General features: G+C 50.9%; 8 protein-coding genes across 9 annotated transcripts; 5 read left to right on the forward strand and 3 right to left on the reverse strand.

The window, feature by feature from the left end:
• Nucleotides 1-18: 18 nt before the first annotated feature.
• Nucleotides 19-1,696, reverse strand: PV10_05589 (uncharacterized protein; the record flags this gene model as incomplete). Its single annotated transcript, XM_016370276.1, has 1 exon — nucleotides 19-1,696. The coding sequence occupies exon 1, from the start codon at nucleotides 1,480-1,482 to the stop codon at nucleotides 19-21; it is 1,464 nt and encodes a 487-aa protein (XP_016222569.1). The 5' UTR covers nucleotides 1,483-1,696.
• A 1,204-nt stretch (nucleotides 1,697-2,900) lies between these two features.
• PV10_05590 (uncharacterized protein) lies at nucleotides 2,901-4,631 on the forward strand (the record flags this gene model as incomplete). The annotated part of the gene is made up of 1 exon (XM_016370277.1): nucleotides 2,901-4,631. The coding sequence occupies one exon, from the start codon at nucleotides 2,901-2,903 to the stop codon at nucleotides 4,437-4,439; it is 1,539 nt and encodes a 512-aa protein (XP_016222570.1). The 3' UTR covers nucleotides 4,440-4,631.
• A 1,264-nt stretch (nucleotides 4,632-5,895) lies between these two features.
• On the forward strand, nucleotides 5,896-7,031 carry PV10_05591 (uncharacterized protein). The gene is made up of 3 exons (XM_016370278.1): nucleotides 5,896-6,069; nucleotides 6,129-6,221; nucleotides 6,275-7,031. The coding sequence occupies exons 1-3, from the start codon at nucleotides 5,923-5,925 to the stop codon at nucleotides 6,803-6,805; spliced, it is 771 nt and encodes a 256-aa protein (XP_016222571.1). The 5' UTR covers nucleotides 5,896-5,922; the 3' UTR covers nucleotides 6,806-7,031.
• Nucleotides 7,032-7,084: 53 nt separating this feature from the next.
• Nucleotides 7,085-8,900, forward strand: PV10_05592 (uncharacterized protein). The gene is made up of 2 exons (XM_016370279.1): nucleotides 7,085-7,353; nucleotides 7,418-8,900. The coding sequence occupies exons 1-2, from the start codon at nucleotides 7,213-7,215 to the stop codon at nucleotides 8,627-8,629; spliced, it is 1,353 nt and encodes a 450-aa protein (XP_016222572.1). The 5' UTR covers nucleotides 7,085-7,212; the 3' UTR covers nucleotides 8,630-8,900.
• Nucleotides 8,818-11,270, reverse strand: PV10_05593 (uncharacterized protein). The gene is made up of 2 exons (XM_016370280.1): nucleotides 10,739-11,270; nucleotides 8,818-10,687 (listed from the first exon to the last, which is right to left on the reverse strand). Exons 1-2 carry the CDS (start codon nucleotides 10,894-10,896, stop codon nucleotides 9,220-9,222), a joined length of 1,626 nt encoding a protein of 541 aa, XP_016222573.1. The 5' UTR covers nucleotides 10,897-11,270; the 3' UTR covers nucleotides 8,818-9,219.
• A 479-nt stretch (nucleotides 11,271-11,749) lies between these two features.
• PV10_05594 (uncharacterized protein) lies at nucleotides 11,750-13,113 on the forward strand. The gene is made up of 3 exons (XM_016370281.1): nucleotides 11,750-12,189; nucleotides 12,340-12,735; nucleotides 12,800-13,113. The coding sequence occupies exons 1-3, from the start codon at nucleotides 12,117-12,119 to the stop codon at nucleotides 12,991-12,993; spliced, it is 663 nt and encodes a 220-aa protein (XP_016222574.1). The 5' UTR covers nucleotides 11,750-12,116; the 3' UTR covers nucleotides 12,994-13,113.
• On the reverse strand, nucleotides 13,049-14,631 carry PV10_05595 (protein yop1). The gene is made up of 4 exons (XM_016370282.1): nucleotides 14,271-14,631; nucleotides 13,909-14,124; nucleotides 13,769-13,832; nucleotides 13,049-13,714 (listed from the first exon to the last, which is right to left on the reverse strand). Exons 1-4 carry the CDS (start codon nucleotides 14,319-14,321, stop codon nucleotides 13,536-13,538), a joined length of 510 nt encoding a protein of 169 aa, XP_016222575.1. The 5' UTR covers nucleotides 14,322-14,631; the 3' UTR covers nucleotides 13,049-13,535.
• Nucleotides 14,632-14,999: 368 nt separating this feature from the next.
• On the forward strand, nucleotides 15,000-18,713 carry PV10_05596. Of its 2 annotated transcripts, XM_016370283.1 has the most exons (3): nucleotides 15,000-15,215; nucleotides 15,290-16,066; nucleotides 16,118-18,713. In XM_016370283.1, the coding sequence occupies exons 2-3, from the start codon at nucleotides 15,294-15,296 to the stop codon at nucleotides 18,210-18,212; spliced, it is 2,868 nt and encodes a 955-aa protein (XP_016222576.1). In that variant the 5' UTR covers nucleotides 15,000-15,215; nucleotides 15,290-15,293; the 3' UTR covers nucleotides 18,213-18,713. The 2 variants fall into 2 exon arrangements, with proteins under 2 accessions (XP_016222576.1, XP_016222577.1); XM_016370284.1 differs by having other exon boundaries at nucleotides 15,290-18,713.
• Nucleotides 18,714-19,206: the final 493 nt, after the last annotated feature.

Genomic DNA, 19,206 nt, shown 5'->3' on the forward strand with positions numbered 1-19,206 from the left:
TTGAGATTCTTGGATGAATCAAACCCATAACCGGCCTAGCGAGGCAGGCATATACCGTGAAATCACGGCTCCAACCCTTGTCACCAGACGAGATCGAGGCTCATTCACGCCCTCCTTGTTGGGCATGGTCCCGTCATCCAGTCGTGTCTCCTTCTGGGCTGCCTCGATTCTTTGAGACTGTCTATTTTGCTGTCGTGGTTCGCTGGAATCTCGTTGTCGTTGTTGCGTGACCCCATTTTTCTTCGAGGTGGTGTCTTCCCCGGAAGTTCTCACGATGGGACTGGTGTAGAGGTCATCCAGGTTTTCTGGAACATCTTCTTGCTCCACGCCGACAAGTGGGCCAACCTCTGAGTCCTCGTCATCGCTCGAGACGTGTCGAGGCCCCAGTATCTCAGGGATCAGGTTGAAGCGGACATTCTTTCGAGGCCGATTCTGGCGCAAGGCCTCACCAGATGCCTTGACATGTTGTACAACAGTAGCTTGCTGACTATCTACAGCATACTCTGGCTCTGGCTCTTGATCCAGCTTGAAGATCTCTTCCAGGACTTTTGGGGAGAGCAACTCCGACTCAGTCTTCTTTGGGGTAGACTGGCGGCGATGCGGATGCCATCGCTGTAAGCGCGACGTAAGACGTTTCTGATCATGTCTTTTGGCTAGCCATCCGTCGCGAACGAACCCAGTTGAGGATGGAGGACAGGGTCCTTGCGTCTCGGGCGGCGTTGATGAATCCACGCATACGTCTTGCATGGCAAGCACAACACAGCTTGTGTCTGTTGACGTCTGCTTGTTATCGTATCCCGACGGGTCTGTCATGACAACGTCCTTGTATTGATGCCGTGGGATTTGCTCCAGTGGGATGCTCAATTGCTGACTTTCCAGTTCCATTTTGTCAACTGTACTCACTTCCATCTGCCCTCCCAAGGACTCAGTAGGAAGTTGTCGCCTTACCTGGGCAGACTGAGGCGACGCGGCGTACTGAGGCCATGTCAAATGCTGCTGGTGCGGATCTCGCAGAGAATCCAGGCTGGGCTTGAAGTCGGGGTCGGCGTACTTTGAGTCCCCGCCGAAGAGATCGGGACTGCGATATATCTTTGGTCTACCCATGAACTCGAGAGGATGACCGGCGGAAGAGGTTGGTTCTGGGCCAGGAACCACCAGAGGCGCAGAAGGCTTTGCTTGGGGAGGTACACTTTGTCCACCCACCGGAGCTGAGATGTTTAAGATCTGATTGTCGGCCTTTGCGAGGCACAGAGCCAGTCGCTCTGACCTCTTTCGAAGATGGGCTCCTTGAGAGACACGGCGAGTGGGCATGATTGAAGTCAAGCTCTGTCGGCTGGCTGACGATGGTCTTGGGTTCTTTTGGACTCGTCCATTGTGAGAAACTGAATGTGTTTGGCAACGCTTCATGGGCTTGAGGATCCCGCCGTTTAGAATGCCTTTGCTTTTGAGGGAGGTGGTTGAAGGACTCATGTTGGTGGACATCGAGTTAGAATCACGTCAAGATCACCGTCGCGGAGAAAATAGTAGAGACGAACACTGCAGCCTTGGGATTGGCCGAATCTTGTGATGAAGGATGGACAATCTTTTTGATGAAAGTAGGATCTTGACGATTGGTGTGGGCTGAAGCACATAAGGGTTAATGAATCTAGGGAAAGTATATGTCAAGAGACGTGCTGAAGTCCAGTTTGGCGAAGGAAGGCAACAAGAGAGCGAGATCATGTTGATCAGCCATCTGGTCGTGAATGAATAGCCCGGCCGTTCGCCTTCGAACGTGAAGATCACCCTTCACTGCACTTGACCAACGGGCTGGGGTTTGCCATTGTCATCCCCAGAACCAGTTAATGTTACTTGGTGGTAAGAAAGTGACGAGGCTGAACCTCCAAGGTGTTGTTGGCGCCTTCTCGACAACTTCCCAACAAGGGCCAAAGACGCGCACGCCATCAACAAGGATCCGGTCAACCGACTGGCCCCAGATTCTGGCAAAGAAGGTGTTGGTAGTCTTTCGCATGTCGCATCTCTCCGGGCAGGAGATCATTGCCCGTTCCACTACGATTCTTGTCTTGATGGCTTTCCGGTAGAGTTTGACCAGCCACCTCGCCGAAAAGTTCTCCCCCCGGAAGTGGTTGTTCAGATAGATCTTCCATATCTGTCATATAGCTTCCGGGAAGAGCGCAAGCCATCTCGCCTTGTCATACTTGTTTTCAACCTCAGGTGCCACTTTAGCGCATATACCAGGAGCTCCTCCTTGGTCTCCGGTATTGGGACTTGCAGCGCCGCAGGACGGTGCCTTGTTGCCCTCCGGTGGATTCCAGCCATCTCCCTCCATACGGACTGCGCCACCTCGCAGTGTACGAATAAGTGGGAGGTCGACTGCTCTTGGTTGTCAACTGGGCATCTGTCGACGCCTGCCTCTCCGGTCCAAAGTAGCCGGCGTCTAGTTTCCACCCTATCCAGTAGCAATCAGTACAGGAGATTGCTGGGCTTGTCCATGCGTTTCCTTGACGGCACGGCCTTCCGTATCTCAACCCAAACTCGAGCGACACCACCGAGGATCAGTCTGGAGGGCCATGATGATGCAAAGTCAGGTATATCATATACCTAAGTTCGCTTCGTGGAATTCTGGATGCGATACCCCTCCCAGCCTTGGCACAAGGTATCTTGGGCAGTGAGAAGAGAATCTGTTCTGACGTGACTCGTGGTCATGTTAATCCACTTTCTGCAACTGTTGCAAAGGTATAGTTCTGTGCGTGGTCGGTTGGCGGAGGTCCATGGGCTTTGGAGAGGAGCTCGGCGCGAGCGAGGTCAGAGCGGAGATTCGCGTCGGCAGCTCCGCTTTGATTTTCTTGATACAACTTGAATATGTATATATATCGCGCCACACCCACAAGATATGACTATGGATGTATACGCAAGCTCCCAATCTGGTTCCTGAAGAGTTTCTGGAAGAGTCTCCGTATCAGTCGGCCGCTTCCGTTATATCTGGCAAAAGATTAGATTCGCCCCTCAAGGCACTTCAGAGAATGTCACATTCGACGGTAGATGTGATTGTCGTGGGAGCTGGTCTATCCGGTTTGCAGGCGGCTCTTGACATTCAACGGGCAGGCCTTAAGTGTCTCGTACTCGAAGCTCGTGATAGAGTGGGAGGCAAAACGCTGTCACTTCGCTCCAAAACAGGCCAGGTCAAGTCTGAGTTGGGAGCAGCATGGATCAATGATACCAACCAGAGCCGCATGTGGGCATTGGCGAAACAGTTGGGCCTTCAGACCTATGTTCAGAACACGGTTGGAAATGTGGTTGTGCAGGACTTTGATGGATCCCTGATCAAGTTTCGATATGGTGAAGCACCGAAATACCCAGAGTCACAAGACACTGAGTCATGCATTTCCATACGTGATCTGGTCGAAAGTGCTGCGACGTCTCAGCAGCCATCGATATTCTCTGCAGGACCTCATCGGCGGCATTTGGATTCGATATCCTTTGAGAAGTACCTCGAGGATGCCAAGGTAACACCTAAAGCCTTTGCAACGGCACAAGTGTGGACGCACGCAATGCTAGGAGTGGATCCAAGCGAAGTGTCGGCGTTGTATTTTCTCGAATACTGCGCTGCTGGTGGAGGACTGATGACGATGCGCAGCGATGCCAAAGGCGGAGGCCAATATCTTCGACTTGACAAGGGAACGTCTGCGTTTTCTGAAGGCATGGCACAGATGCTAGAGAAGGGGTCTCTCCGGTTGTCCAGTCCCGTGGTGTCCATCACCCATGGGGCTGAAGGGGCAATTTCTGTGTCAGTCCAGGGACCTGAGCCTCGAACGTTCCAATCTCGCAAGGTGATTGTCTCGATTCCTACGCCGGTCTACAAGACACTCACATTTGAACCTCCCCTTCCTGCATCCAAGACTGCGGTTGTTAATCGAACGCGATATGGATTTTACACCAAATATATTGTGTCGTTTACAAGACCGTTCTGGTTGGACCAGCAGCTTTGCGGCCTGGCACAATCATTCACCGGACCAGTGTCGGTGTTCCGAGACACAAGCCTCAACGACGGCAAAACATACAGCTTGACATGTTTCTTAGGGGGACAGTTTGGGCGGCAATGGGCTGCACAAGATGCAGAGGGCAAGAAGAATTCGGTGTTGAAGCAGATTAGCGATATTTTGGCAGGTGGAGAGGACATCAAGGATCTTTTTGTTGAATCTTTTGAGTCACCATGGATGGAAGAGACGTATTCTGGGTGGGGATGCCCATGCCCAGTGATGCCTCCAGGGGTGTTGGCGGACGGCTGGGAAGCACTGTTGGCACCGGTTGGGAACATACACTTTGTTGGAACTGAGTTGACAAGCGTGTGGCGAGGCTATATGGAAGGAGCGATTCGGTCAGGAGAGAGAGGTGCAAGTGAAGTTGTTGCTGATCTGCGGAAGATGAGTTCAAGACTATGAGGAGAAGATTTCCACCATCTTGGAGGTAGATTGTGGCACTATCCTTAGGGACAGATCGTGGCCAGCAGAGATCAGGAACGAGAGACAGAGGATTTGGGATTGAGACAACGACTGAGAATAGTGACGAAATTCGTAGGTGGAGAGTTGTAGAAGACAGATAAGATGAAATAAAGGGAAAGCAGACGAATGAAGAGGAAGTGCAACCACATCGTGTGACAAATATCACGTGGCTAAGCTGTCAACCTTTGTTCTTGAGAGGCAGGCGCGATTGTCAAGCACCATGTTAGCATTGCAATTTCGTAGCCTAGAAAAAGAGATGAGACTGATCCATTACCATACAAGATACATTGTACATATGGCATATGCCCACTCGCTGACAGTGGACCGATACGAACAAGTCCTTCGTCCGTATTGGACTGTACCTACACTACATTGAGGTCATGACGTCGGCAAATATAGTGAACATCTATCTATGGCTTCGTGTACAACCCACAAACATGTCACTCTTGAATTCGAGAATTCTTCATCACTTATGTCAGCTATGTCTTCTTACCAAGATATAATCGCGAAGCTACTTCCCAGCGCTTCTGCGCAGGATCCAACTTCTAGACCCTTACGGCCCCTATTCTCTCTCCCAATATCTCCCTCCAAACCTCTAATCCCGTCCTCGCACATCACCAATCTATCCTTACATCCAGTCCTGGAAGCTTTACTCCACATTCTGAACCTAGACTTACCCAGTGCACATTTTCTTTTACGACATATGCAGGCAGATCCAGCATGGGAAGCCATGTTTCTGCATGGAATCCTCCATCGAATAGAAGGGGATCTCGACAACACAAGAGCATGGTACAAGGGCGTTGGCCATACAGAAGTTTTCGAGTATGTCTGGGGCAAAGATGATTTTCCAGGACAAAATGTCGGGAATGATGGTTCTGGAACTCACGGTCTCATCTCCAGGCAGTCGAAAAGGCAAGACGAGGAAGAGTCAGAGACTTCTCTTGCTCTGAAAAGGAGCCTGACTTTCCTGGACGACCTAGACAAGGCCAAAGGGACAGTCCGGTCCGGTAGATCACCGCCAGCTCACTTGGTTGAAGCTTCATTGACGGAGTTTGGGCGAGTTTTGGCATTTTGCCAAGGTAAATTCGGGACCAACACGCTCGACGATGCCTCAGGAGTCTGGGTATCCATGGCAGAGAAGCACGCAGAGATCGCTGAAAAGATGATAACTGGGGGAGAAGGCTGGAGAGAGTTCTAGATGGGTCTCGAGTGAATGTAATCTCTTTGAAGCAGAAGGCGGCTCCTTCATATGTAGAGGGGCAGAGTGAATAAACCATGTTTACATGTTGCTGTTTTGGGCAGAGGTGTTTACGTCATCAGCTTTGCCGATAAGTCGGAGCACATGTTCCCCGCAGGTTTGTATCATGCTCTGAGTTAAAATGTCACAGTGGACTGACTTACTCGAGAGCCTCTAGACCAACCCATGCTCCGTCCAAGCATCAGAATTCGCCTAAATTCTCTCTCTGTGTCTTACAAAGTCACTTCATTTCTCACACGGGGGCCTGTAATGGCGAGCAAAATGTCGACAGCCTCTCCACGGGACGCCGCAGTCTCGTCGGTTGAGCCAATGGTAAGTCACCTTGCCCTGCTCAAATTAGTTTCAGATGGCTGATTACTGAAGACTACTAGAACACAGATGACGCTAAATGGATCACCTTGAAGAAAATTACATACACCGATCCCACGGGAAAGCAAAGACTGTGGGAGTCAGCGGAAAGACAAGTTGATCTCCCTCACCTAGAAGGACTTGTTCGAGGGCTAAAGTTAGTGAACAGACCAGAGCCAAACACAGTCAAATCGATGCTGTTGGGGTCGTAGCAGTCCTTAACGACCCCAAATCCTCCCATGGCCCCGGCCTACTGCTTCAGAAGCAATTCCGGCCTGCGGTGAACGCAGTTGCGATTGAAGTACCATCTGGGCTCATCGACGAAGGTGAGGACCCATCAACAACTGCAATCCGCGAGCTCAAAGAAGAGACGGGCTACATTGGGACGATCCCTGGCGATGCAAAGGCGGCGGAGGGATTCGTGATGTGGAACGACCCAGGGTTTTGTAACACAAACACCAAGATGGTCTTTATCGAGGTGGACATGTCCGATCCTCGGAATCAAAAAGAGAACCTCAAGCCTGAAATGGAAGAGGGAGAGTTCATTGAGAGCTTCACTTTGCCCTTGAACAATCTCTGGAACGAGCTGGCCAAACTAGAACAGGAGGGATACGCGATTGATGCTCGTGTAGGAACGTTGGCCCAAGGAATGGAGATGGCCAAGAAGTTCAAGGCGATTCTGGACAAGACACCCTCGTGAGCCTTCGATTCGAGACATAATGTCTTGTCAGTCCGCACTTGATACATCATTAGATCACAGACATGATCATACTCATATCCATATCCACTCCATACCATACTCAGCTCATGAGGCCCTCAATTTGGAGATGATGACACTAAACCAAATACGGCCAAGGTACACACCGCATTAGTCCTATTTTGGTAATATTCTAGTGGAAATGCCATCTGTCTCTACGGAGTATGACCTGCGTTTAAATTAATCAAAGCCACCTGACAAGAGTTTCGTATCATACTCTGTCCCACCTTCGTAGCCTGGACAAGATGTCGCACGCCTGAGTTCGACTCCTCATTACCACCCTCTCCTACTCCATGGCTTGAGCATTGCACCAGTCTTACCAACACCAGCCACATGCCCTGCTGCTCACCATGTCCTCCTTTGCCCAAGCATTCTCAGGGCCGACCCGCATGGGCGGCCATTTCGTCGACATGTTTCCCAAAGGACAGGACATTACATGGAATCTACTTCCCTATATCGTGATTTGGCTCATCTTCGCAGTCATTCTTTTGGTAAGCTCCCCCTCTCACCTCTCGACTCGCCCATTCCAGCTTCTCCTAACATGTTCGACTCTAGATTTGGCTGTTCATTACCCTCTTTGTCCCCGATCCTCGGAAGCCCCTCCCCTCGGAGAAGTTCTTCACCACCGTCGAAGCCACTGGCAACGTCACAGACCCAGAACCCCTTCCTAGTTGGTACGATGATATGGTTCAGAAAGCACAGAGTGCTCGTCGTGAAGACAAACACTTTGACATGGATGCTGCGATCGAGCCTGCAGAAGTTCTCGTGACCTTGGTAGTCCCTGCCTTCAACGAAGAACTGCGACTGAATGGAATGTTAGAGGAGGCTGTCAACTATCTTGAGACAAACTATGGCACGAAGGCGACCAATCCCTCCATCACCACCGTCGAAGAGAAGTCCCCGATATCCGAGACACCACCTCAAATATCAACATCCCGAGCTCGTCGACGGAAGTCGAATGGTGTCGCTGGCGATGTACCTCCTTCCGCGCCTTCTGCCCATTCCGCAACGTCCTCTTCCTCCACCTCAACCGCCCAAGGCTGGGAAATCCTCTTGGTCGACGATGGATCCACCGATGACACCATCCTAGAAGCACAAACATTTTCACGAAAACACATCCTCCCCAAGATGCCTCGCCGAGCGTCAGGACCCTGGACACACCGCAGCGAGACGGGCGTCAAGATTCCTCCTGGGTCGATCCGATTTATCTCACTCGAGAAGAACCGCGGCAAAGGTGGAGCCGTCACACATGGCATGCGGCACGCTCGAGGGCAATACGTGGTTTTTGCCGACGCCGACGGCGCCAGCGACATCACTGACTTGGGTAAACTCATCGACTCATGCCTGGATATTGCTGACGAGCGTGGTCGCGGCGTGGCCGTTGGGTCCCGTGCCCATCTCGTTGGCAGCGAAGCTGTAGTCAAGCGGTCCAAGTTGCGCAATTTCCTCATGCACTCGTTTCACTTGCTGCTCAAATTCATGACTCCGCCTCAAACCGCCCGCATCCGTGATACCCAGTGCGGGTTCAAGCTCTTCTCACGGCCGACGCTGCCCTACATCGTGCCACATATGCACATGGACGGCTGGATTTTTGATGTCGAGATGCTCATGTTGGCTGAATTTGCCGATATCCCCGTTGCTGAGGTCGCCGTCGGATGGAGAGAAGTCGCGGGCAGTAAACTCGACGTTGTCCGGGACAGCATTGGCATGGCTTGGGGGTTGGCATTGTTAAGAGTGTGTTGGGGTCTTGGTATCTATCGACGCTGAAGCATAAGACGACGGATTCTCTATTCACAATGGCTCATACGAGGGGGGAAATAATCATCTGTGAACCGGTACACAGGAAAAGATTTTGGGTCTTCTGCAAAAGGTCAACCATGAATGAATGAACAAATAGATCATGTTGGAATGGGACTCGTCATTGAAAAACGTGGTCAATATCGAAATTGACTCATGCGGCATAGATTTTCGCAGCTATACCCTGGACACCTAGATATCTTGATAGAACCCATCGTCCATGTCTGAGTCTATCGATTCGTGCTAAAGTCACGGTCCTCATCTGTTGACAGCAATGATGACTGAGACAGTTCACTCACTGCTCATCTCCGCATTTCGGCTGAAAGTAAACTGAACCAAGTTTATTGTATGTCTTGTATATTCCGAGATGGAGTGCTGTCACACGTTACCCACACCGCCTGAATGGTAAGGTACATAGATTCCTTCTCGGAGCCACCAGCACCTGGGTCATAATATGACTAAATCATTCATCGTGGCTCTCGATCCTTGATCACTTGTGTCACATGACCCCGCAATGGTCAGAGGTTGCTACTTCTTCCACGCCATGTCTTCTCTCGCTCTTAGCGAGACGGGATAGTAGTCGATCCTGAAATCTTGGTCCACGCGCTCTCAAGTTTGCTCTCGATCAAGTCGTCCACCGGCTGTGAGCCAACATCGCTGACTCCAATACCGCTCGCCGACTTGACCGAGTCTTCGGTGGGTGTTTCTTGCCGCTGCCGTTGTTGACCCTCGATGCTTTGTTCAATATTACTTGCATAAATTACCGCGGCGAATGCTTCCAATTCGCGTACCTCGGCCTCCGCGCGGTCAACATACTCGTTTCGCGGGATCTTATCCACCACCTGCACTTGTCCAATCACTCGAGCCTGCCGAGTGATCACGGCCAACAGATTTGCGAGCTTGACCCTTGGCTCGCCTGGAACGACCGTCACAGCAGAGTCAAGTTCTTGGATCCGCGGGCGTTGTGGCCCAGAGAGGGACGACGATGGGGAATGTGCCCATTGTTGAGGGAAGGCTTGGGCGATGATGTGACCGTCCACGAGATGAGAAAACATTGATCCTAAGAGTAGAGTGTGGATTCTTGTAAACGTCGGCGAATCGATGAGATCGGCAGTTTCGTCGAGCAACTGCCTCAATGGCTCGGTCGATGCGTTGAGTTGAGACGTCACTTGTGGTTGGGAGGGTTGTTCAACAGGAGATGATGGATTTGGTGAGGAAGGAGGTGGAGTGATGACTCCGGATTCAATCAACACAGCTTCTTCTTCCTCCTTTGGTGGGAGAATATATGGCAACCATCTTGTGGCATATCTCTCTTGCTCAGTATTGCCTTCAACGATCTTTCGGACTGACAAGACCAAGTCACTCAATCTTGCGGCCGACACACCCTCATTTGGAGATACTGATCCAAAGACCTCTTCCACAGCCGCTCTGACTTTGATCAGGATCTGTCCGTAACCTCTGTGGAGAAGATACCAGGAAAATGTGAGATATTTCCGATTGGTTTCGAAGTCGTTACCAAAGCCGCCCGCTGCGTTGTCATTGTCATGGTCTTCCAATGAGATCGAGTTGGCCCGACCTGGTGGAGGCGGATTGGCTAGAGATAGGACCGAGGAGAGGTAATTCAAGCGACCGAGGAGATTGAGCTGAATTCGTGTGAGAATGATAAGGAGGGACAGGCTGTAAATCAGGGTGAAGGCTCGAGTGATGGAGGTGATCTTGAGTTCATTCCACAGCTGGGCTTTGGTGCGGCGTGAAGGAGGCTGGTTTGGGTCTGTTTGAATCTGACTTGCATGGATAAAACTTCCTGTCTGAAAGCTGGCCAGGCTAACAGTGTCACCGTCATGTATGCTTGAAGCCTCGGATCTTCCTTCGGATGCACGTGCCAATCTTTCAGCCTTTTTCTGTTGTAACTCGTTTGTCAATTGTTCAACGGGGAGTTGTTCGAGGACATTTTCTGTCAAAGTAGGTAGAAGTGCAAGGGCGGTCATGGTACAATCGGTTTGATTTTGTTCGAAGCGGCGTCGGATGCTAGACCAGTATCAGCATTGAGGGTAGGGATCAAGGTGAGTGGAATCATACTTCTCCTTTGCTATTCGATCCATCTGCATGCGATCTCGGGCTTCATTGATCTTGCCCAGAATATATTGACCTGCCAAATAGGTTGCGCCGATGACGCCGGCCCCAATGGCAATTCCATTTCGATTTCGCCTTAGCCATCGTCGAGTGGCTGATATCATATTTGTATATTTGGTATGAGGAGATTGAGAGCTGCTGAGGCTCTATTCGTGGCAAGTGCGTGTAGAATATGACATGACCGCGAGTTGAATGTGCAGGCTACGTGAGGGTCCTATGGAAAGGAGAGCGTTGGACAGAGGGACTGATTTAGCACCTGTAGACTGGGAGGGAGGGACGTGAAAGAGAGGTAGGTATGAGGCTAGACAGAAGTAGTGGACAGAGATTCCAGATCGCAATTATGTCAAAGTTCGGTGTCTAGTGGTGGTGCCTCGGTTGTTGAGCTGGTGGGTGGGAGGTTCAAACCAATGTTGGTGCTGACGGCAGACGAGAATGGGGTAAACGAGCACGACGGGACAATAATATTGAGGGATGATGGTCAAAGTGGAGATGGAAATCATGGTGAGAGAGGACGAAGCATGATTACTTCATGGCTTGATGATGTCTACCTTACCATACCTAGCCGTGGATGCCTGCCATGCTAACTCACCGGGGGAAGGAGCCGAGGCGACCCCAGCGTGCAGCCTACGGAGTAAGTACAGCCTGCGGTGGCTGGGATTGGGGAAGGCACGACACACGATATACTGGCTCACGTGACTGGGTAGGATAAGACACCCCTAAGTACCTACATGTCCCTTTAGGTGAGGGGCAGTTCCGTGAATATGGGATTCCAGGCCCCCGGTGCCTAAGATTCCCGGTTAATTTAGGTACCGAAAGCCTAACGAAATGCCTAGAAATGGACTTTCACCGGTGGGCAACCCCTAAACGCTTCATTCATCCTGCCAGGTGTTCCAAGTACTTGGGCTCCAAATATGCACGTCTTTAGGTCAGGTAGGGTAGGGTAGGTACCAATAGGACTTGCTGCAATAATGACGCTGTAACACCTTCAGCTTCTCGCCCCAACCTTGGCCGAGGGGCTACTTACAACCGCAGCACCTCAACCCCGCCATAAACGGTACAACACCTCATGTACAACCGATACACTACTACCTACCTACTTGTCTTTCTTTCGTTTTCTCATGAGTCGACCCGAGCCATAAAGAACTTCTCGCAGTCTCATCTGCACAATGGAAACACAATGATCTGATAACGTTCCACCAACGGGCGCCACTTGGCTGGCTGCTCTACTTGAAACACATCATCATCGCAATCCTCATCGCCTTCGCCTCTGCCTGCGATTCCCACCATACCAGAATCACCTCAAAGCCAGACATCAAAGACAACCATGGATCCGAGACCTCACGAATACATACTTGAGGTCTTTGCCGACCAAGCTTTTGTCAAGGACATAGTCAAGGGTAGGTCGATGGCGCACTCTCTCTCTCCTACTTCAACCCTATTGCCACCGCTCCTCACCCCAACCTCATTGCCATCAATAAGCCATTGTTTGCTCTGCTTCAGTAAACCTGGATGATTCACAGGCTGATACTCACACTAATACTATACAGGCGTCCTACACACAATCTTCTTCCATCGATACTTCCCACCCGTACAACCAGCTCTCTTCAGCCCCACTGCCGCCTCCGCCTCAACAACATCATCCTCATCCTCATCACCGTCTCTTCCCATTCCGCTCCCACAAATTCTCGACCCACCAGAAATCTCCACCGCCATAGACGCCCATACTAGCTCACTTCTCTCACAATTAAACTCGTCGTCATCCAATTCAGGCTACGGTGGCACACGAGGGGAGATTGTGGTTCGATTCTTCGATCGCAAGCGGCGCAAGACTGGCATTACAGGCGGGTGGCTGGGCCGCCTAGGTGGAGGACAGACTGACGAGGAAGTCTGTTGGGAAGAGTGGTGCGTTCAGGTTATTCTGGCGAAGCCGCGCAGCGAAGCAGGTAAGAACCATGTTCCACGGCCAAGAGAAGTCCTTCGACAAGCGCTGACTACCTTTTATCATAGACCGGATCAAAGTGCGCAGGGCGATGGAGTCTTCTCTGACCAAGACTGCAGTGAAGATTGTCAACATTGTCAACAAGGATAAGGACCATATCCCGCCTATTACCACCAGCGATCAGAATCCTTTCCCTTATCGCATCGTTGTTAATCCCAAACAGCAAGGCACAGTTGAACGGGGTTTTGGCGCTTGGAATTGATACCCCCGGCTTGCTATAGTTGGTTCTCGAGGCACGGAAATATGCCTCTATCAGGTCACGCCATGGCAAAGGGATAGTTCCAATGTTCATGTAACAATACTACTCACGTGCACTACACTACCGCCGTCTCAGTTTCCTCCCCCTCCGTCCCCTTGTGACCCAGCTCTAGGACTGTGACATATGCCCTGTCATTTGAAACGTTCAACTCTGGTCACCCCGCGTCATCATCGTCATCGCATGCATCAAAAAAATTCAGAACAACCAAAATCCATGAATCTATCGTGGTGCAAGTCTTCAGTAGCCCTTGCTGCCCCTTAGGCCGCCCTCTTCGTTCCGCTCCACTAAGGTACTTAAATCACACAGAATCACCTTATTCCACCATGCTAGCCCGGCTGGCGTCGACCTGCTGATGTTGTTGATAGTGTGACCCTGAACATGATAATTGTCTTGCTAGTAGGATACCAGGTTCAGTTTGCTATCGTCAAGAGTTGGTAATATCTTTCAACTCTCTCGCAAACTCTTTGCAGGAATCCCTCAGCCGTCTACTGGCTTTTGAAAGCAGCATCGGTCTTGCTTCGGACTTCAGCGGCAGCGCTACCGGTGTCAGAGAAGAAGCGGGCAAAGACGGGCTGGATGAAGGATCGGAAGACAATTTGTGCACCGTTGGTGGCAGGAAGGGCCATCCACAGGATCAGGACAAACTTGAAGACATAGTAGAAGGCTGAGATGAAAGATTAGCTCACGAACAATGGTGAACCGAGGGATGGACACCTACGGAACCAGTAGACGGCATTAATGATGCTTTCAAAGACGGTCAAGAAAGCATAGACGACCCAGTACTAGAGAACAATCAGTTTCTTTTCCAACCCAAGGTTGCCGGGTGGGCGCAGAGTCGCTGTGGGGATTATTACGTACTGTCAACCATTGCGTGTCATCAACCTTGCTGGTGCTGAAAAGTGCCTCGAGGGAATAATAGCCAGGAAGCACAAAGCCAGCGAAATTGACCAGGAACTCGCCGCCGATGTTGAAGAAGACTAGGAAGAAGTAGAGACCGACGAGGCCGAGGAAGGCATAGACTTTGGGGACGCTGGTTTGCTTTTCGAAATTGTTGAGGACAGGGTACTTGGAAAGCTGCAAAGTGATGTATGTGTCAACATAGAGGTCCGTAATAGCTGAAAACTGATGATGGCAATGGCAATAGCAATGATCATCGACGGATGGGATGGGCAGATGATAGGCAACAGCTTGGAAATGTGGTTTGACATGTGCACACTTACTTCCTTATCGATCTGAGAGATCTGGTGTTGGGCCTTGTCCTGGAAAGACATTTTGAATTGATATGACGATGAGGTGTAAGGGAACGAGACTTGAGTGATGGAAGAAGCTGGTTACAGAGTCGAAAATGGAAGAGTCGGGTAGGTTTGTGTGGAAAGTGGACAGATGGTGGGATGAAAACAGGATGTTTAATGAAGAGAGATTATTAGTGGTGAGTGGTGAGTGGTGAGCGATTGGGAGGAGCACACCGCACAGTCTAGAGGATAAGGTGGAGGTGGAGCAGTACGAGGAGGAGTCTGTGACGACAGATGGCTGAGTTTGGTCCTAGTGTCATTTGCCCAAATTCAGGGCAGGGGCAAGACTCTGACGCTGGACGGTCATCATTCTTTCAGCCTTCAGCTAACAGCCTTGGTAGGTGAGAGATTGCTTGCGTGTTGCTCATGCCCTATGATGCATGGCATCACCTCACCAAACGATATTGATCCAATCACAAGACTCCAATGAGCCAAGATTATCACGTGAACGGTTGTCAGTCAGACGTGAATATGATGTTTTGTCAGACGTTGAGCTTTGTCATGGAAGCAGCACAGTCACACAGTTTTGGGTGACGATTTGTCGTCAGGCATAACAAGATTCACGAAATTTTATCATTGGCCCGATCGACAAGGCTTGTTTGAGTTGCCCTCGCAACACAATAACAGCCGCAAAGTCGTGAGACCGCGTGAGGTCAGATACTCTCGAGTCGCATCCAAGCTCACAGAGTGGGACTCCTTTGGTCTGTATCATCATTCCTCACAAGTGTCGTCGCCAAAATTCTCTTGTCACGTCCGTCGCGGCCCTTTACACGCATCTTTACACTCTCCGTCAGTCATTCAATGGCAAGTGGTGATTGCTAGCGTCGAACAGACACCAATCCATTCATCATTGGGCTTCCTGTTGGCTCAAAGGTACCCATTTCCACCCAGAAGCTTTGACTATACCAAAGCTGTTTGTTGTGACAGGTAGATTAACCGACGCACAGAACAATGCCGCAGACACCCACCCAAAACCTGGACGAAGCTCCAGAAGGCCGACATGGATCCCATACAAACAACGTCGTTCCTAATAAAGAAAAACATCGTCCTCTATCCAGAGATTCCAGCGCGAGTCTCCAATCTGTTGGTGTAGGAGCCGCCTTTCAGCCTGGCTCGCAACAGCAACCGCCATCTACACAACAACATCCTCACCAACACCTGGCGCACGACAATTCCGCCATGCCTCTTGACCCTAACGCCTTCTATGTCCAACACGGCCAAAACCAGGTCAACACTGGCTTATATGGGCCTCACACGGAGGAAATGTTGATGCACTATCAACATCCACACCCACATCCACATTCCCATCATAACATGGCTGCGCATATGCAGCACCAACAAGCAATGGGGACAAACTCCAGTGTGCCACCACAACACGACATGCGTCCTATGTCGCAGCAAGGCTTCCAAGAGATGCAACATTTCCCCATGCAATATCCTCATGGTATGCCCCAGTATGCGGTGCCTCCTCCACATATGCAACACATGCGTCACCACTCGGAACAGTTTGAAGGCTCACCCGCTCCGGAAGACTCCAACACAGAAAATGGAGGCGCTAAGCGGAGAAAAGGCACCGCCTCCAGTATGGCCAATGACCAAGAGCTGAGGCGCTTACTACAACAGTATCAAGGCAAGACACTGAAAGAAGTGGCCACTGAGGTGCAAAAGAATGAAGGGTCTGGTGGCAAGTCTGAAAAGGCGAAACAAGTCTTCGCAATGTTATGGTTTGTTTTGATCATCCCTCTCAACGAAATCATCTAATTAACATTACTCAGGCTCCAAGAAAACTGCGAAAGATCATCTAACTCGGTGCGTCGTGATCGTGTTTTCACTCGATACACCGAGAGGTGTGGCAATGAACGAGTTCCTACACTGAACCCGGCGTCATTCGGGAAATTGGTGCGAATAATCTTCCCCAACGTACAAACCCGGCGGTTGGGAGTGAGAGGAGAGTCTAAATATCATTACGTCGACTTGTCCCTGGTTCAAGACGATGATGACCGCCAGTACATTCCCACGTATGAGCGACCCGGGACAGCGAATGGCAGCCAACATGGACGACACGATTCATTGGAACCGAGTAAGCTCTTCAAAGCTCACGTGTCTCCCCCTATAGAGCGGCCAGTCTCGCGAGCAACGGTAGAGACTGCCGATTTCCCTGCACCTAGTGCCTCATTCCTGGAAAAGGAGGCCGATCCTGAGCCCGCAGAACGAGTCTCTCAGGTGCCTGCAGCACAGAAACTCGATTGCAAGTACATCAACACGCCGACCATTCGATTTTCCGTCAAGACGATCCCTGCCAATGTCGTAGCAGCATTGCCTTCAGCTCGCCCCGGTCTTCCCGCTTCGCTCGCAACTTACCTAGCGATGCCAAACCTCAAGTCTCTGTCAATGCTGCCCCCTGATCCTGACAACTTGATCGAGCTCCCAGACATCTTCCCCTACCTGGAGGGCACCAATTACGACGTTAGTATCGCCAAAGCTCTTTTCCACCTGTACCGGTCGTACTGTATCGATATCATCGACGCGTTCCGGAAATGCAAAGAGAAGCCCTTCTTTAACCACCATTCTGCCTTTAATGGCAAAATGACAGTGCCTGTTTCGAAACTCTTCTCCATGGAGTGCCTGGCACCGTGGATTCAAGAATGTGATATGCGGACATGTCAGCAGATGATTCGGTTTATTGCCCCGTTGGCCCTACAGAATGTGCCGGATGTGGTTTGGCATGTTTTTGATCGAATTGGATCAAAATTGGTCTCTCATCTGATCGGGGCGTTTGAGGAAAAATGCCCAGTTCATGTAGTCGTGGCAAAGACAGTCCCCGCGGCTCGGTTTGTCCACGTTCTGAAGAAGCTCAAGCCGGCCAACACCGCCGCTCTCCAGCTCAGCCAGATGCTAGAGGAACCGCAATTGCGGACACAAATGTGGCTTGACCTCATGGCCATGGTGGATCCGGACCAGTTGGTAGAGGAAAGCATGCCACCTCCCGAGAGCCTGATCAGACTACAAGCGATTCTGAAAGAGGACATGCGTCTGCTCGTCTCCCCCATGGACGGAGAGCTCGTGCGCGCGGCCGAAGGAGACTCCTCCAGCAGTTACGCTAACCTCTTGAACGACGGAGTAGACTATGGCGATGGGCTTGTCCCTGAGGAAGATGAGGACGGCCCGATTCCACTTCTGGAGAAATGGATTTCGTGGCTGGAGCTTTTCCCACAGCTGTTTGAGGGACATCACGCACAGTGTATGGTTGATTGCCATGGACGCCTTTGGCGAAGTGTGATGATGCAATTTGGTCAATCTGGAGCACGCAGCTATCAATCGTGGTGGTTTGTGGAATGCTTTGCGACCCAGATGCTGGAGTGGATGACGGAGATGGAGGGCCTATTAATGGATACAGAGGTTCACAAGGCGATGGACGAGAAGGAGCGCGAAAAGTACGCCGAAGCGTCTACGAGTTGCCCGCCCCGTGGCACGAAACGAAAACGTCGCACCAATGGGGATGAGGTCGATGACAGCGGGGATGTTGAACTCCTCCCTTCCAAGAAACTGGAGCTGGCGCCCAAAAGCTCACCTCGCCTTCCAGCGCAATCGCACACTCAAGCGGCGCACGACTTGGACGGAGATGAGACTGATGCTGACCTAGACGAGCTGAATCGCGGAGGACCTCTGGACTTGCCCAGTTTTCACACGGGCTTGAGCAGCCCAATCAAGCGACAGAGTCGGGGGAACGTGCAAGACGATAGTGGCATTGACCTCGGTCTCGACATCGATGTCGAGGCCGAAAAGGAGGCCAAGAAGTTCAACAAGCGAGACTGGCTTCTCAGCAGTGACCCGGTTGATGCCCCGGTCGGGTTGGGTGTTGTGGTGTAAGACGTGCTCACCTGGAACCGATGTCTGTTCGATGCGACATTAATATGTTTTGGTTACGAGGGAGTTCTACAGGAGTGGGGGGGACGAGAGACGACCGCAAACGACCTGAATGAAGGGACGAGGACACCCAAGGTCGGAGGCCATTGGAACGTGGTGGGCGGTTTGTCCGGAAATTTTGTCGCCATATTCCTCAATATACGAAGAGAAACCCCAGATGTCTGCAGCGACATGTCAGGCGTATGGCATGGGATTTGACATATTGGGTGGTTCTGTAATTTTCAAAGCCCGTTCGTTTCGATACCCAGGATATGAGGATGGGCCTTTGCCTGGTGGGATTCTTTCTATTGGGTTTGAACTGTCGATGGACCGGGCAGTGTTTGAGTCGAGCATGCTTTGCATTGCATATTGTCAGTTTCCCTGTCGGCGATCAAAAGAGTCCGAGTTTTATAGGATTGTCAGGCAGCAACAGGATCAGTTCCTTTCTAATAATATCGAGAAAAAGATGCATGAGAAGTGATGTTTCGAGGCTGTGATGACAACAGCGGTCGTTGTTGTAAGAGTGTTAGTGGATGATGCTTTTGATGTTCCTTCCTGCCACTTATAATGTCTTGGGTGGCTCTTTCCTGACGAGTCATGTGCATGTTTCAGCCACGTGTTACAACCTGCGATCCACCATCTCAACTTCATCCACAACCAAAGACCCGCAACATTCATTCGACACACAGTAGTGATCCAAGATTTGACCTATCGACGACTCTGACTAGGACCGTCTCGATATGCAGAACCCCTCGACCAAGCCACTGGAACAGCTACGTAATGACTAAGAGTGAGATTGATCCAAGCCCAAGCTCCATCCGCTATAGATTTTTCTCCAACACAGATATATATTCTTATACATTCCAACCTTGCCCACGCATGCCCACATACATCAAGCGCAAAACACTGATCGTCAACTAGATAACCTGTCAGTTGAATTGTATGGAGAAGCGGCTGC

Source organism: Exophiala mesophila, assembly GCF_000836275.1.
Source record: "Exophiala mesophila strain CBS 40295 unplaced genomic scaffold supercont1.4, whole genome shotgun sequence".
Lineage (NCBI taxonomy): Eukaryota > Fungi > Ascomycota > Eurotiomycetes > Chaetothyriales > Herpotrichiellaceae > Exophiala > Exophiala mesophila.